General features: G+C 41.2%; 1 protein-coding gene across 3 annotated transcripts in view; it reads right to left on the reverse strand.

Annotated features, from left to right (window-relative positions):
* Nucleotides 1-18837, reverse strand: part of JPH1 (junctophilin 1) — a 96755-nt gene extending 77918 nt beyond the window's left edge. For all 3 annotated transcript variants that reach the window (XM_006139811.3, XM_006139813.3, XM_006139812.3), the window contains exons 1-2: nt 18295-18837; nt 12330-13089 (exon numbers count right to left, since the gene is read on the reverse strand). In XM_006139811.3, coding sequence (XP_006139873.1) covers nt 12330-13089; nt 18295-18673 — 1139 coding nt within the window. In that variant the 5' untranslated portion in view covers nt 18674-18837. The remainder of the gene's footprint in view (nt 1-12329; nt 13090-18294) is intronic.
* Nucleotides 18838-18843: the final 6 nt, after the last annotated feature.

An 18843-nucleotide genomic window follows, 5' to 3' on the forward strand; every position in this document is an offset into this window, starting at 1 on the left:
GTGGGGAACAAGTCACTGGTGTGTGGTGGACAATGCCCCATCATCTGATGCTCCTCTACTGTCACTCTGGGACCCTACATTGGTGGTTTTGGTGGGCTATTTCTTCAACATGTTCTGGATAACAGGTTTCCCCACTTGTACCTCAAATTCTTCCTCAATGTAATAAGAGAAAATGTAAAATATCTTGAGATACTAATTCAAAAATAATCTCCCACACCAATGGAAGAAGCTAAACAAACAGGGACTTACAGACCAAGTCACTGAAATCAATATTCAATTGACTTGATTTGGTAAAATCTGTTATTTTTAACCTTAGTTTAAAAAAAATTAAAAATTAACACAACTGTAACAAAATTATTTGTTAATCTCTGGCAAAAAAATCTATTACTTAAAAATGCTAGAAAATGAATTAATGTATTTTACCTGGCTTAAATAAGTTTCTTTTGGCCCACATGAAAATCCTAAGAAGATTGACTTTAAAAAGTTGTATTATTTCAGAGGTAATCTTGATTTCTTACATATTAATTAAATTTCTGAGAAAGGAGCTTATTTTGAATTTAGCATATTATACAAATAAATGTGAAACACCAACTAAAATAGAAGGGCAAAATTATTAAAGCTGATTTGATTTTATTTTCAAGAGGCTGTTGTACTGGAGCTGAATGACTTACATAAATACCTTTGGCATTTGTTGGATCCTGTTCCTAAACACAATGTTCATATTTCATCTATAATAAGAAAAGCATCTCAAAGATTTGCAAGGCTCTAGTCTTGCAAGCGTCCAGTTTGTGTCTTGAGTAAAGTGAGATTGGCAGAGTCAGCTTAATCCACGATGGAAAGTTGTGAGTGTGGTGCTCTGTCCGCCTGGCAGCTGCTGCTCAGAGGCATTGCCAGTGAAGCGAGCATGCTCAGAGCCCTGTACTTGCCTGAAAACAAAGGTTCTCAGGTCAAAGGTGAAATCTGCATGGAGACAGCGAGATGAATGCAATTATGCTTCTAGGGGCTTTCCAGAAAACATAAGAGCAGGGTGGTGTTCCTTATAAACCATGACATGCTAAGAAGAAATTGCTGCTTTAATTCTTCAGATTGATGTTAGCAAGAAAATGTCTTGCTGGCAGAGGTGAATTTCAATCTGTTGAAATTTACACCACCTACGGAAACTCAGATTTCTACAGTTAAAACAAGGTCAATGTGTATCATCACCCAAACCTAGTTTATCATCTCCAGGTTTTTGTTTTATTATTATTATTATTATTATTGGCTTTTTTTCCCCTAAAGTCTTCACGCTCAGTTTTCACCAAACAGATCTCTGAAGAATTGACTACTGTCTCAAATCCCAATTTTACAAAAAATGAAGCGTCTTCACCTTGTCTCTCCTGTTTGATAAAAGTAGAGAGCCATACTTACATGATTCAATTTTTTTCTTTTTTGTGGGGGGGAGAGGTTTTTGCTATAGGGCGCGTGTGCTCGCCAGACAGACAGAGACAGACAGAGAGACAGAAAGCGAGAAATCACCCCCCAGGGGGGATGGCCATGCCGCAATCCCTTCTCCTCTCGGGATCTTGGGCACGCACGCACACACGCCCGGCATGAGTTTTAAGCCACCAGGTCCAAGACTCGAACCGCGGTCGAGTACACGGGAGACCAGCAACATAGCCATTATGCTAACTGCTGGTCCCATGACTCAAGTTTTTGAAAGTAAATTTTTAATAGTCCCAGAATCTGGATAGGCACAACTGTTGAGATACTGAACTGCAGTGCTGGATGCCTCATGGTCAGTCACAGGTTTGGATCCCCAGCCAGGCTGGCCAGATATACCCCTCAGATCCTGATGAGTTGGAGGGCTAGGGAAAGGGGATTGTGGCATGACAAGACTAGACCTCGCTGAGGGTGCTTCTCTCTTTCGTGAACTTTCTATCATAGATCAAATAAACTTAAAAATTATAATAGTAAAAAAGAAGTCTGGACAACTATGTGACCCTCTTGTTCATGGCCTAAGACTAATTTTCATTAAATCTGTATTTACTTGAACTCACTTGTTTATCATTAAAACACATGCGCACCTGAGTGCCTCAGAGCTTCTGAACAGGACTCGGTAAAGAGTGATTTAAAGAAAGATTTTTAGAAATGAGATACCCTAAGGAGGTTTGACAAGCTTCTCATAACCCAAGGTGCTCTCATGTTATGTGTAATGACCTGTGAGTGACTGAACATCCCTGCTGACAGAGAGGGGCTGGCCAGAGATTTTCTGTGTCCCAAGTTCTATATCTTAGTGTAATTTTTATCAAGCCTCGCCCCTGGTTTAGGGGGCAGGAAAGAGCTGTTCTCTGGGAGGTCATCTTTCTGGTTTCAGCTGCTCCCTGCATGTACCCACACAAAGAGAACGCTCAGTGACTGCCCCTGGGGACCTAGATATGGAGAAGCAAGATTTTTTTTATAAATAGCCCAGGGGAAAGTATCAGGAAGTCAGAGCAGGCTCCTTGATTTCCTCCATGGGAAATGTGTATTCTTTGGTTGAATGGAGACACACATATTTTAAAATTTTAAGGTGGGGCTAGCCCCATGGGCTAGTGTTTAAGTCAGCCAGATTCCACACAGCCAACTGTGGTTCAAGTTCCAGCCCCAGTGGCTTCAAAAACTCACCGAGACTGTATGTGTGCATGTGCTGCAAATCCTGACAGGATGGAGATATGGAAGAGAAAGGACTGCAGTGTGACTACATCTCATGGGGAGGGATTTATCCCTCACCCCTGCAAGCACATGTACACTCTGGTAATTAAAAAAATTTTATGTGCTAGGACCAGCAGATGGTGTAATGGCTATATCACTGGACTCCCATGTAGTCAACCACAGTTTGAGTCTCAGACCTGGTGGCTTAATCTCATGCTGGGCACGTGTGTATGCATGCCCAAGATCCTGAAAGGCGTATGGAAGAGAAGGGATTGTGGTGTGGCCCTCCCCCCTGGGCGGTGATTTCTCGCTTTCTGTCTCTTTCTGTCTCTCTGTCTCTCTCTGTCTTTCTGGCAAGCGCATGTGCCCTATAGCAAAAAGCTCTCCAAAAAAAAAAAATTTATGTGCGAGAAAAAATTACAATATATAGAAAGAATGATAATGACCTACACTAATACACTTAAACAATATGAAAGTAAAATCTTTATTATCCTATATTGCCTTCAGAATCAACTGCATGGCACAACTGCACACTATAAATACAAAAGATCTTCAAAAAGTTCGTGCAAAATGCATATTATAAAAAATGGTGCATAGATTTTAATTATTTTTGCTACCAAAATAAACTCGTACCAATGTCATTTATTTCATGAGCTTTCTGAAATCCCCTTGTACATATAATGTTTCCCTAATCATTTTCTTTTTAGATAAATAATATGGCTGTCTTGAAAATAGTTACAGACACTGAAGACAGTGTGAAAGGAGGGTGGAAGAGGGGACGAGTACGGGGAAGGAAATTAGAGGAAAAAAGAGAGAAGTAAGACATTTGTGGGACGGTAATGGCTTATTACCTGTTGATATCATGTATAGTATTTTCAACTGGAATGGTCTGAGGTATATTTCATGTTGGGTAAGTTCTCTTTGCAAGGCAAATGTATAGTGATCAAATGTATAAATAATAATAATAATAATAATAATAAAATAAAAATGGAAAATATGGCTTCCTAGGGATAGTGAACAGACTTTACTCGGATCTGAGACTAGAAAAGGGGCTAGTCTTGATACGTTTTCACATCTGTGCACAGGCAATCAAGCTTAGTGAATTTCTCTCCTTTCGTTTTGCTTATCCCTGTTTCTTCCATTCCTTCCATTTTCCTTTCTCACTCCATCTTAACCTCTATACCTTTCTGGCTTCTTGGTCTCCTCTCAGGTTTTACTTCTGAAAATGGTACTTACAAAATCAAACTATTTCTCAAAACACTGACTATAAGCAGGGGTTATAGTTTATGTGATACCAATTCTCTCATTCAGTCCTCACACCAACCCTACCTCGATGGGTGAAGCCAATGTTAGCCCCTATTCTCAGTAACTTTTCAGAGACTCATGGTGTTTTAACTAAGCCTCTGGAATTTGTTCACAGGAGCGATGGCTGTAACAGGCGAGAAGGGAGTCAGGCAGACAAGGTATGGATAGGGAACAATACAGGTGGATAAAAAAAGAAAATCAGTAATGGACTCTTCAATCATAAATTTCCTCGTTTTAAGGTAACCTTTACCTAAAATTTCTCTACCTTTTTAACAGTCTATTCATTCAACTGTTTCAGGAGGCAATGGGAAGATTTCATCTTCCTAAAAAAAATCACTTGTACTAAAAAGTAAAATTTAAGCAGAACCAAAATATTAATGGAAAAGATGTTCTAAATAGCTTTTTCAAATGTATGACTACTAGGCCAGTCGTGGCCTGGTAGTTAAGGCAGCTGGATCCCACATGGCCAACTGTATAGTCTGAGACCCAGATCTGGAGGCTTGGAAAACACTTTAGGCACATGTAAATGCTGGGCCCAAAATCCCACAGAGGGTAGAAATGGAGGAGAAGGGATTGCAATATGAGCACACCCCACAAGGGCTGCTTTCTTGCTTCTTTCTCTCCCCACCCCTTTCTCTCTCTCCCTGTGTCTGTCTCCAGTGGAGTGTACGCATACTCTGGGAAAATAAAAAAAATAAGTAAACACATGATCACTAATCATTAAACAAATAAACCCAGTATATAAACTACTAATTTTGATTTGCAAAAGACAAAAGAAATCCTTCTGTCCAACAGAACTTAGAATTCCACAGTCCTGGCATTTCACAATAATCTGGCAGAGAACAAGCTTTTTCCTAAAACTGGTAGTAGTTGGTTTAATTTGGATACATAACATGCACTGACTCATAGTTGACTGTGGTTATTAATTACTAATAAATGAAGTGTGAATCAAGTCAAGCAATCTTGTGAAGCACTATTCTATGTATTGCAGTCAATTTTATGTGTAAATCTGGACAAGAAAAAACTTTCAAAAGGAAATAAAGATAGGTGAACATTTAGCAAACTTAGATTTCTGAAGGATCATAAGCTTTCTTCTAACATTTTCATATTTCGGTGATCTCAAGTATGGAGGGACTTCAAAAAGTTCATGACAAGCAGAATTACTGTATGAATTTATTTTGGTACAAAACATTTTGGAAATTCACACACTGTTCTTCATTTCAGACATATTACATAAACTTTTTGAAGACCTCCTCACGTGTAACATGAACCAATGTTGTTATAGTTAAGAGTAGCTAACTTGGAGTGTCTACAGCTGTTAAGGGACTCACTGCTGAATTTCGCTAGACCAGCTCAATCAATACCTATGAAGGATAGAGATAGAGAGTTTGGCTTAACCTGAAGCTCTTATTCCCTGCATCCTTGATTTAACTGGGGTGGGGGGGGGAGGAGGTGGGTACCTACAACACCCACTTTTGCATTTTCTGCTCTTCCTTAACTATTGTCAGATTATCACATAACATAACATATTATCAGAGCTAAGTGTCCTTCCTTAAAACTATGGCTTATAAATGCCCAGCCAAATGAAATTAGAAGCACTGGCAGTGTTCATTTCCTAAGTCGTGAGAATTTAATTCACTCATTCATCAAATATTTACTAGAGCACTTACTAATGCGCTCTGATCGAACTCGCTGCTGGGTGTACAAAAGTGAGCAGAGCTGCCTCAGGGGCGGTCTGTCTTTCCCAATCCAGCTGGAGAGAAAGATATTCAACAAATACACTGAAACACAGTGACAATTTAGACTAATGGGGGATTTAATTTAAACTGAGAGGGAGTGAAGTGAGGTGGAAGGGTGTGGAGTTAGAGAAACCTGCAAAGAAGGGACTTTATGCCTAAACCTGAGAGAGAATGGAGCAGCCTGAGGAGCAGGGCAGGGGTAGGGGGAAGGATAGGAGGTGGGGGGGGGTGGAGAGCAGGCAGGGGTTTAGGATGGTGAGCAAAGACCTTCCTTCCAAGTGACAGAAAGCTGGCACAGTTGGGTCACTGAGTATAGAAGAGAGTGGTGACAGTGGTAGGAAACTGGAATCTATCTTTTTGTAAAATTGTTCTTTTATTCTTAAAAAATAATTCCTTTTATTCATGGTGTAGCATGTTCAAGAGAGGGAGGGAGAGAAAGAGAGAGAGAGGATGCACTCTCCAATAGGGTTTGATCACACTGCAAACCTTTCTACACCAATTCTCCGCCCTATCAGGATCCTGGGCACGTGAGAGCTCACCTTGCATGGATGGTGCCACAGGGGCCAGGATTTGAACCCCAGTCGGCCAATGTGGGATCTAGGTTTTTCTTCTGCATGGGGGCTGGTGCTTAACTGCTGCATTACAGGCCAGCCTAAGAAGTCTATCTTTCTAAGAAAAGTATAGGAAGCAGTTTATAAAAACACTACAGAAAAGTCTGTTCTCACATTTATATTTATGTCCCTAACTGGCAAATGCAAAATCAACCTCTAGTTCTGGGCTGGACAGGGGACAGGATGGGGTTCCTTCCTGACACTACCTGTTCGGGTGCCTGTTATTAACTGAAGGGCACTAAAAGTCAGGGAGATGCTGGCAGCAGCACATCCCACAAGACTGGTTGGCCTGTCTCGATCACTGCCACTTCACTGTAGCACTGGGACCCTGCCCAGCGAAGAACAGTGAGACTCACTAGGTTCAGTGAGGCTGGCCACGGAGTCGGTCAGAATCTGCAGAACAGACATTACTAACTTGCTAACCTTCTCACTTTATACTCCTCTTTCTCATCTGTCTCATACAATGAAACTAGTACAGATGTTCCTTGACTTACGATGGGGTTATGTCCCTGTAATCCTGTTGTAAATGGAAAATCTCTTAGTTCTGAAATGCATTTAATGCACCTAGCCCACTGAACATCATAGTTGACTTAGCCTTGCCCACATTAAACATTCAGAACATTCTATTAGCCTAAGCCAGGCAAAATCATAACATAAAGTCTATTTTATAATAAAGTACATGTATCTCATAAAATGCGTTGTACATTAGACGTGTACTGAAAAGGAAAAACAAAGCATTGTATGGTTTTTACTGACTGTGTATCACCTTTGCACCATCACGAAGCTGAAACACGGTGTGCTGAACCATTGTTAAGTCACGCACCATCTGTACAAGTAAGCACTGGTTCTCTACTGCTTTAAAGCTCTTCCCCGTAACTCTCTCAATATGTCTTCCACCCTTTAACATAATAATTATTTCTTCCAAGGTTCAGATCACACAAGCCTTCTGTTCACACTCTGTCCTAAATGATGTATTTGTTTCCACAGAAATGTGGTTTTCCAAGGGTCACTTCTATTTGCTATCTCAAACAAGTGCCTTACACCTTAAAATTCTTCCTTAAAATATTATTCTCAAGAAACAGTTATTTGTCTGAACATCTCACTTAAAGAATTATTGGACTCAAGAGTCAACAGAGTAAAACCTGACCAAATGAGAAATATAATTGAAATGACAAGGAAAGTTGAATTATTGGAGGCAAGAGCTTAGGGAGTAAAAATTGAGCACAAAAGAAATAGAAGAGAAACCATCTTACGGCCCTTTCCAGCCTGAGACTGAGGAACTTCAGTACTCTCTACCAAAACAGATTCTGCCTACTAAATTTTCCAGAAAGTAAATTCGGCATTTTGGCAAGCCCATTGTAGTTAGAATGCTCTAAAAAGCACTTCTGTGACTTGACAAACATTTTGATCAGCCAAGTTTACCAAAGGGTAAACACCGATGAAGGAAAGATCACCAGGCCTGGGCTTAGGTACTGCCTCGGCTTCGCCAGTCTCAACATCTCTCAGGGCCGTGTCTCCGGGAGAGCCGGGTTAACAGAACGGGAGGTGGACATCAGCCATTGGCATGGAGCAGCCTCAGTAATCGCTAGGGACACTTTTTCTTGAAATAATTCAGATTTGCTTGCTTGCTTTTTGATCATTTCTTTAAAACCAAGATTGAGACCCTTTCTCAAGCCTAAGTCATGATTTTGACCTTCAGGAGCAGGACAAGAGGGGAACAAAAATTTTTAAATCTTAGAAAGATGTTCAATAGCGCTTTTTAGGTGAGAGCAGATGTCTAAAAGAAAGCTCTGTGAATCAACAATGTATTAGCATCTCTTAAGGTTTTGACTGTTTAAATACTAATCTGCTACTAAGCTATCTACTAATTTGCTCTTTCTAAAAGTTTCTTTCATTCTTTCTTCCATGAGAGAGAAAGAGGGTGGGTTACCCTCAACAGGGTCTTCATGCTGTATTCCCAGGCTCAGCCAGCCCAGATCATGGGTATGCACATCTGGCGTGATCAGGGAGGAACCAGAATGAAAACCTAGACCCTTTCCCATGTGAATCTAATTGTGTTATCATCTGGCCCAAGTATCTACTAGTTCTAGATCTATTATGTGATGTTTATCATCTACTCCAATGACAGCTCCATATTCCCTGAGCTGTAAGAATGAAACAAGGGCCCATAATAAGCCTTTAAAAATAAGCCTCTTGGGACCAGCAGTTAGTGTAATGGCTATGTCATTGGATTCCCATGTAGTCGACCGTGGTTTGCATCCCGGACCCGGTGGCTTGAGACTCATGCCGGGCACGTGTGAGTGCGTGCCCAAGATCCCGAGAGGAGAATGGAGGAGAAGGGATTGCGGCATGGCCATCCCCCCTGGGGGCTCTCTCTATCAAAAACCTCCCCCCCAAAAAAAAAAAAAAAAAAAAAAAGAAGCCTCTTACAGGGCCAGCTGGTGGCACAGTTATTACACCAATACTGGATCCACAGGGGAGGGGTCCAGGTTCATGTCCTAATGCCTCCCTATACATGTAGGGCATGTATGCTTGTGCCCATTATCTGAGCTGGTTGAGAATGGGCTGGAATGCAGTGTGAAACCTTGTATGGGATCTCTCTCTCTCAGAAGAGAAACCTAAAAAAAAAAAAACACAAACCAACCAACCTATGTTTATTGGGGAGAAACACCACTCCCTCTTCAGAGAAGCAAAGCAAAGGTCCACAGATCTACCATGTTGTCTTAACTCTCTGGGCATAGACACTCAGCTCTGTGTCTCTTGACTTACCTCTGGAGATATTATTGGTGAATTTATTATTTTCCCTCAGAGCCCACTCGTGGCTTTGCTTCAAGATAAAATAAGAGTGATGTGCAAAGGCAGATCCACTTCCCTGGGACATAAGAAACAAATGCCTCTATCATCAACAGTAGCAGGGAGAACAGTGATTAACACTGTCTGGGTGGACAAACTGGACGGTCGATAGCTGTCCATTGACCATCTCCCTTTGTTGCTAATGGTGAACACTGATGTTGACAGCAGCAGCTGCCAAGAGTCTCACATTCTGGTTCTTATTCTGCCATTACTGGATCAGGGACAGAGGGAGAAAATATCACTTCACATTCTTTGATTTTCAATATTTTAAAAAACAAAAACATTAATAACACAAACTGCTGAAGGGGCCAGAAAGGACTAAGCTGATGCTTTGATATTATCAAGAGCCATGGTTTTTGACAATACCATAGCTAGGAATCTACTCCCCCCAAACCCGGAAACAATCTCCAAAACCTTAATAGAATTTTCTCTTTATTTTTAACAAGGATTTATAAAAGACTGTAGAATTCAAAACTCAAGAGTTATTGAAAGGGAACAGCAGTCCTTCAGCTGCTTTCTCCAAAACCTTGTTGCAAACTCCCTCTCTGAAGTATTCATTAAAGCAAGAAATATGGGAAGGGGTTACTAAAACAGTGAAAAGTAAATATAAAAAGGTTGACAGTTTTATTATTTACTTATTTATTTTTGTCTACTGTATTATCCAGTCCTTTTTTTTTAATTACAGTAAGAACAGTTAATATGACATCTATCCTGTTAACATGGATAATGGCCGTTTTACAGCCTCGGGAGTTTGACCATTTTAGATGGATACCTCATCTAAGCAGAATCCCGTAGTATCTGTCCTTCTGTGAATGGCTTATTTCACTTACCATAATAAATTGAGCATTTTTAAATAGCTATGAAAAATCTTTAGGTAGTTAACTGTCCAGAAGTACAAGGTCTTATGCTAAAGACTTCTCAACTATAAACTATAAGACACACTGCTCCCAAAGGACTGACACTATCCCTGAAGACTTCCAACAAACAGAAGATGGCTAGTACTTGGGTACGAGTCTGATAATATTAGTATAATTAGAGATCATCTCTGTATCACAAGCAGATCCCTTCTGTTATGCAGATTCCTCCAATGTAAACTAATCATGAAAGTCAGTAATTAGAATAAATCATGTGCTAAAGTGTTAAACGCAGGTTTATTTTCCACCTGCCAAAACTGAACTGTCTCTGGTATATCACTACATTGTAGGAAGAAAATAAAATGGAAGAATCGAGGCATGCATTTACATTTAGGTGTCAGGGCCTAACAAAAGGAATACGACTAGCTCAAAGTAAGCCAGATTAGATGTAAAAGGATCTTAACTACAAGCAGAAAAGCAAGTAAAGTCAAGGTTTCGTGATCAAGAAACCATGATCTGAAATTAAAAATGCTCAGCACTGAAGACAGCTTCATGGCAGCTTGTGCTGATTAATAAGAAAGATTAACTTCAAAATAGGATTCGTTTGGGATAAAGATGAAAACCTTGAGGATTCTGAACATAATATCTAAAAATAGTGCAAAGTATGCAATCCCTTGCATTTTGCAATTAGTGTTTCAGATATTCAGAAGTAAACAGTTGCCCTAACATGAGGTCATTAAAAAAATTAGAAACTTCAGAATTATTAAGAAAGTATTAAGGTGAATCACACAATTGTCAATTTTTGGTACAACAAAAAATTAAAATATCAGAAATCAGTATGATTCAACCAAATAGAGGAGGGCTCTTTAGTTCAATGCTAAGAATAAAAACCTAAAGCATGCTCATATTTTGCAGTTTCAAAAAGAAGCTTACTTCTATGGACAGGTATTACTGAAGCAGGAAAAGGATTCTGAATATTCTTTGCTAAATTTGTAACTCATGTCACACAAAACTATGGTCAGTCACTATCCACTTAAATATACCTAAAAATAACAATTTCCATTTATAACCATCCTTTCTTCTTTTTTGTCTACAATATAAATGACATTCATTTCTAACACAATTCTATTCCTAATAGATTTCTCCATCTCTCTTGCTAGATCCCTAAATCCAGGCATTAACTAAAACTTGAAGCACCTAGTCCTTCTGTACCCACATGTACCCCATGTGTCAATCAACTCTGCACCCGGTTTTCTCCTACTTGCTCCAGCCTGTCTCTACTGCTCTACTTTCTTCCAACCTTGGCACACTGCAAGTCCCATCTGTCCATGTCAGGTTCTCCCCACCTCTTTCCTTTTTATACACCAATGATCTAATCTTTCCTGCATAGAAAGTGGCCATTCTTGTGAGCCTCAGACCCTTTGCCTTTCCCATGTAGACAGGCTCTCTTATTTTAAATGCGGTATGGCATGGTAGATTTTGTCATATCACTTTCCACAGCTGCCATATCCAGGTTTTGGTAGCTTTCTCAAAACCGATTTCACCTATAAGGCTTCAATGAACAGAATGTGAAGTTTATAAATGAGGATAATTTTCTTCTTTAAAGAGTTTTTTTTGTTGTTGTTGTTAAAGGGCACATGTGCTCACCAGAGAGAGAGAAAGTGAGAAATCCTCCTCCAGAGGGAGAAGACCATGCAGCAACCCTTTCTCTACATTTTCCTCCCAGGATCTTGGCAAGCATGCACCCGCACCCGGTGTGAATTTTAGGCCACCAGGCCCAGGATTCGAACCAAGGTCAACTACGTAGGAGTCCAGCAATGTAACCATTATGCCATCTGCTGGTATAATTTTATAGGAGGAGCTATATACACCTCCACCTTAAATATCAGAACAAGGGTAATCCTCTAATCTATGTATATTTCCACATAGACTAATATTTTCTTTCTCTCTGTGACAGTACGTCAGAGGTCCTTCTTTAAAAACGTATTTCTCTGGACACAGGAAGATGGGCCTGGGGTCTGAGTTAACTCCATTCCACTGTAAAGTATTATGGAAATAATTTGTAACAGGAAAAGGTGTTCAATGTGCCTTCAGCATTTCTGGATGGTGGAAAGTTTCAAAACAATGCAGGTACATTTCTGACTCATTCTATTGGGTTTGTTTTCTATGTTCGATTTTTCATTTTTTTGGTTGCTGTAGAACCCATTTGGTGATGTCACCAGTAGACTGAGAGACAGAGTAGTTGACATTCCGTCATTTTTAACGATCCCGCCAACATCCATCCCATATTTACATACCTTGAATTTGCTATTTCCACTTTGGTTCTCGCCATGGCAGCTGCCCTTTGTGCGCCTTCAATCGCTCTGTCCACCTTCTCCCTAGTTTTTGTATTTCTTATTGGTATAAGCTGCTTCCTTATTCCACGGACCAGAATATTATTTTTGTATTTTCCCTCTTCTTTGGAGCCGTCAGGAAACACGGTACAGCCATATCCATGCCTCTTATTATTTGCCCACTCGCCTTCATACTTCATGCCATTTGAGCGCTCACTGATGCCAAAACCATTGCGCTTGTCGTTCTTCCACTCGCCCATGTAGGTTTCCGTGGTGGTGGCGTCCACGTGGTCTTCCACCGGGCAAAAATCACAATCTACATCGCCGAAGCTGATTGTGGAATTGGCATCGCTGGAACTAATTCTGCTCATGGCAGCATCGCTGCGGACCGAGCTACGCTTGCTGGAGATGGAAGACTTGGATTCGGACTTGCGAAGTTTCATGCTTCCGAGAAGGGAGCCCCTTCGGAAGAGGCCGCCCTTCTTCTTGCCAGCGAGCTCAGCGTCAGCGTGGAAGTTGAGCACGAAGCCTCCACGGGTGCCAGCCGGGCTGTCGGCAGCGGCCGCGGCGTCGTGGAGCACGCTGCCATTGCTCTGCTCACTGCGAAGCGAGGCCAGCGAGGTGCGCAGGGGCGAGCGGATCACCGTGGCCATGCCATAGGGCACGCTCTGGCGCACGCCGTAGCCGTGCCGCATGCCTCCGGCCCACTGGCCCTGGTAGGTACCTTTGAGAGATGGCAAGAAAACACAGTGTGAGTGAAGGGAAAAAGGGGCATGATGGTCTGCGTGCTGCTGTGCAGGCAGGCCCGAGGTCAAGTAACAGATTTCCAAGTCAAACCTAGGGGATACTTTTCATCCACTTGAGAATCCCTGCCCTGTAATTTGGGGCTTGCAACTTTTAAGTTATTGCACAGGACGTTCCAATAATCTGATAACTTTTGCTTTTCGTTAGAAAAATTTTTATGCGTGTTGCAGATGAAAGCCTCTACTTTCTAATACAAAAGGGGGGAGCACTTGGAAACAACTTCTGCACCCTGAAAATAACACATTGAAAGTTCCGCTTAGGAGGGGAGTACAACAGAATATGAAATGAATACTATTTATGCCTTTTATCTTAATTTTACCAATTTAGCTGAACAAACTTATGAAAGTAACTTTCGATTCTATGTCAGTATAGCATTCCAACAAGTACAAAGACTTAAAATTACATTATTATCAATGAACTGAACACTTGGGACACAGGTCGTCAAATTGTCTTAAATTTTTTTTCTGCCACTATGATCCACATCTACTTTTTGGAGTAGGAAAACCTTCAGTATTTAGGATTATCGCTTATAGATTGGTTAAGACTTTTTGAGCTAGGAATAACTAGACAAATACATATTCTGAACAAACCTTATGGCAAAGGAGCAATGTTAACATTTTTGTGCTGCCGAGTAAAAGGATTGAGTTCTGGATTTACTTGCCAAACTTGATTCCTTTGCCCAATCTTTGTCCTGGTCACTCTCTTCATGGGTTTGCCTAGCCTCTGCCATTGCATCGTGAATTACATCAGAGACCGGATGCTCTCTGAGGGTAGGAATTACTTCACAACACAAAATTCTCAAAGTCAGAGCTTATGTACCTTGTGGTCTATGGGTGTTTGATGACTCTGTTTTCAGTCAACAGCGGTGGTAGCTAAAAGTACACACTTTTTACCCTTGGAAAGACTGGGCTAAAGGCAGGGGAAACTTTCTGGACTTCATTTCGGGGCAAAGGTGTTTTTGACAGTGTCCATTATAACTTTGTAGACACCAGGCCACTTTTTCAAGGAATAGGGTTCTCTCTTAAACAGTTGTTTTCAATAAGTTTTTCTACTAAAGAAGCAAGCAAAAACATTTCAAAAATAACCTGGTGCAAGGTTTTAAATAATCTTAGGAGGAAATGAATGCTAAATTAGGGAACTGAGAATTTTCTTTTCAAAAAATCAAAGTCATTTCTTTTAATTAGAGACAAATTTTAAAATTATAGCATCCCCTCAAAGACGGCATTTAAAAATTTAAAAATGTAATTGCTTCTGTGTTATTCATAATTCACAATGTCATAGAAAAATGAATCATGATTACAGTCTGTCTTGACCTCTTTGCATTTCTGATGATGTAAATCTACCTTCATAGTTACTTTGGACTTCTTAGTGCCATACACAGATTTCCTCTGTGTGGCATATATTTATTTTTAAAACACTGAGCAACAATGTTAGTGATTTTATTTTGTTACATTTAACAAGGGCTGATTATTTCACTCCACTTAAAACTGGAATGGCTCCCATCAGTTTTGACCAGTTTCAAGACTGTCTTCTCTTCCTGTACATTCTGACATATTTACCAAATATACATCGAAAACAGTAAGGTGACAATACTAAGTGGATCTGGTCCTGTGGGTGTCATATTCGGGGTAGACGCAAATTCTTAACTTGACGTCTAATGGACTTCTGAGAAGATGGTTTGGCCATAGCTTTCTCCAAAGGATGACCCAAGAGGAAAAGATAGTCATATAAAACATTCCAGGTTAAGCTTCCTGCTGTATATTAGCCACGTCCAAAAAACGCCACTTCCACAGGAAAGGGAACTGAAAGGAAATTTAAACTTTGACTTCTCTTTTGCCTATATAGATAAAATTTAAATTTGAGAGTAAAATTTATACAATCTGACTTACATGTATTAAAACAAGCTACCTTATTTTAAAATATTTGTGGGGAATAAATGCTATAATATTCTAACTTTTCTTTATAATGACAAGTTAACTTTGCTAGAACAATGTGCAAAGATGTTGTGTGATGTCATTAAGTATTTCTACTTTTTAAACACAACCATGTAATCTTGGTAAATGTTTAACACTAACAGCAAATTAATAGCTAGTTTCCTTAAACATATCTTCAAAAGCAAGACTAGTACTTAGAATTTCTAAAGTACTGCATGAAATCCAATCTGTTTAAGGCAACAGCAATAATTAGAAAGTTTAAGTCTCTGCTTAAGTGTCAAATAGGGAAAGGGTAGGGGGAGGGTGACAACATTGACCACATTCCTCTCCTAATTTGTCAAATCACAGTTGACCAAAGAACTCTTCCATGAAATTACTAGAAACCAATTGACAGTCAAAGCGTTAGCAGTTCATCTGAAATTTAAAGTAGGTTTAGTTTAATCAATGAAAAAAGGACCTTTTTTTTTTTTTTCAAAGCAGGGGGGCCCCAGCTTCTCCCTGCTGCCCAAATAAAGTTCTAATTAGTTCCTCTAGATTCCTAAGATATGGATGCATATTTCATAAGGGTAGATGTTATTTTACCAGTTTTTAAAATTTTTTTAATTGTTAACCTAAGAGCTGTTTTTTAGATCTATTCATTTTAACGACACAGTCTTGTAGCACAAGCCATCCAGTTCAGAATGAGTTTCAGTCCAACTTGGATTGTACTATGCCAACCTTACGTTTATATGTCACAGATGCACAATTATAACTATAGTTAATACAACGTGTCTTCCTAAACATTTTCCATGGTGTCATGACAGGTGGAAAAAAAAACAGCACACGGATCAGAATTTGCACAAAAAATTCTGGGTACCTAGACTTGGACTTTGCAAGTATGGTAGTAGCTTATTCTTAATATTCAGGGGGTTTCTGTTTCAGGAACATTTCACATACAAATCATTAATAAAATCAATAGCTATTTTTCACATGCAATTACTTCTTTCTTCCTTCACCACAAAATATATGGAGCCAGACTTCCCTAAATTTGTTAGAAGGTGTGCAGGAATGGGCATGTGGTGTGGGGAGAGAAAAACAGGTGAACTCCTTAGTAAGAGCAGGGAAAGGGATATTCCTGTTTTGGCCAAAATGCTTGTATGAAATAGGTGATAGTGAGACACTTCTGTTTAGACCCTATTTTATAATTAAGGAATTTCTAATGAAGGATATGAAGGAAAGCAGGAAATGGTACACAAAACACATTTAAGTGTAATTTTTGAATTTTTTTCTTGATAATTGTAACAGATTAAGATTTTTTTTTTTTTTGGTAGTAAAAGAAAACCATAGTTCCACAATGAGGCTAAACACTAACTTTCTAAAAGTAATTTTAAAATAGCCGTCAGATTATTGACAAGTCAATCTCTTCCCGGACATCAATTTGAGATTCTACAACATATGTATAGACCGTCTTTACTGTGCTATGTCTATTTTGATGACTAAGTATAATGAATAATCTAAATCAAGAGATTTTGCGTAATGAGTAGTAACTTTAAGACTACCTTTAACATTCCAAAACTGAAGTGAGAGAACTATCCACAGCCTTAAGGTTATAATGCATACATTTAAAAAATAAATTTTGCATCCCATTTAGTATGGAATTTAGTTATATAGAGTTGGGGCCACCAATAAAATTCAGTCAGAGATTTATATTTATAGAACCATCAACCAAGGCATTTTATGTCCTTACAGAACATTTAAGGGCCCTTCATTAACTACTGGGCAACTTGGGACTTACACAGCCAACAGAAAAGTATTAGAGCAAGTTTTTTTTTTTTTTTCTTTCCCTCTCTTTCAATTCATGAGAACCATATCCTTTATTTATACTGTAGGATGAAAAGATGTCTTTTTAAGCAAATCCTACCATTCTGCCATTTTGCATTTAAAACACGGTCCAAGTGTTCTGAGTAAGTGAAGTGTACAAATTGTATAAGCTTTTATATAAGCAATGGCATAACTGGGGTTGCAGCCGGCTGGAGAAACTTTTAATTGGATCCCTTTAATATCCTCCCAACCCTGAGCTGCTTAATTCTAAAAGGTGACATCGCCTCCTACAATCCTTTCCAATTAAATATGATTATGTTTATCATCAGAAAAATATACTTTGCCAAAAGCATGAGACATTCATCTTTCTCTGCATATTACACAAGGAAATTTATCAGTTTTTGACACCTGTTTCAATAATGTATACTTTTCCTAATTAAAAAAAATTTGTCCTATTAAATATACAGTTTATTCTGATGACATTAAATATTCAAATAAGGTGACCTTTATTTCCACCAGGCATACTGTTTGGGTCACACACCTTAACGCGCAGAGCAGTGAGCCAGTACTGGCGTTCTCAGGTGGAAAGTAGCCAAAGTATAGGGAAACCCCTTCAACTACCTTCTTTTTTAAAATGTAGATTTCTCTGCTCATTTCTAAAATGCTTTTCTAGTCATTTGTCCTGGCCAGCAAAGACTTATTCTTTTGATTGAAAACAAATAATTTAAGAACCCGAATGAAAACTGGCATGAAAACTCGCACCGCCAGAACCCCACCTGCACCAGGTGGCCTCTGGGCTCCCATAGCTAGGACGTTTCCAAATGCACCCCGAATAAGGTGCAATTCCCCCAACATCCTAGTTATGGGGTTCTGGCTTCTATCTTTAGGCTACTAGAAGACCAGAAGCGAAATACGACTCCACGTGAAACCAATCCCAGGAGCGGTCAGCACGGACCGCCAGCCTCTCAAGCCCAGGGCGTTCACTCTAACTCCATGGAAGTGGCAATTTCAAACCCGGCCGGGAGAGGGAGGGCTCAGGAACGTAATGTGACGGGCTCAAGTGACAGCGTCCTCTCTTCAGCCCAGCCCAACCCTCCCGGGTGGCGCGCTCCCTCCTGGTGGCAGTGCAGCGCTGGCGCCGGCCAGGTATATTCACGCCTCGCTCCCCCGGGTGTGGACACACCGCCCTCTCCAAAAACGGGGTCACCGTCGTGGACCAGTCCCGTACCAACGCACTCTCTGGGGGAGGGAGGGCGCAGAGGGTGGGTAGAAGGTTTCCCAGGTGTTTTGGCGGGGTTCCGGACACGTGCACTTCGCGTCCTCCCCGCTTCCCCGCAGCCTGGGCAAAGCCGACCGCACCAGCTCGCGGGGCCGCCAGCGACGCCGCTCACCTCCGTCCCCGTAGGTCTCCACGCCGTACCCGTCCTGCAGCCCGTTACTCCAGGTACCCTCGTAGCGAGCAGGGGTGCACAGGCTCTGCCGGACCCCGTAGCGCCCCTTGAAACCATGTGACCACTCCCCCCGGTACATCCACTTGCCCTTCGTTTCCACCCCCAGCCCGTGCCGCTTGCCCTGCGCCCAGTAGCCCTGGTAGGTGTTGCCGCTGGGCCAGGTGTAGCCTCCGACCACCTCGAATCCGTGCGACCAGGAGCCCGAGTACTCGCCCTGGCCCTTGGGCCCCGTGCAGATGCCATGCCCGTGCGCCTTGCCCTCCTCCCAGCCGCCGCAGTAGGTGCCGCCATCGTCGAAGTCGAACCTTCCGCCCGTCATTCGGGGGGCAGCCCCGGCGCGCTCCCCGCGGGGGCACGGACGCGGGCAGAGCTGGGCACGGCAGGGTGTAGCTCGGGGGTGGGGGCCCTGCGGGCGAGCTCACGACAGCGCCCTGGGCAGCTCGTGCCGCCGCTTGGCTCCAGTCCGACGCCGCCCCCGTCCTCCCCTTC

This window comes from Tupaia chinensis, unplaced genomic scaffold (genome assembly GCF_000334495.1).
Source record: "Tupaia chinensis unplaced genomic scaffold, TupChi_1.0 Scaffold000002_1, whole genome shotgun sequence".
In the NCBI taxonomy this organism is placed as follows: Eukaryota; Metazoa; Chordata; class Mammalia; order Scandentia; family Tupaiidae; genus Tupaia; species Tupaia belangeri.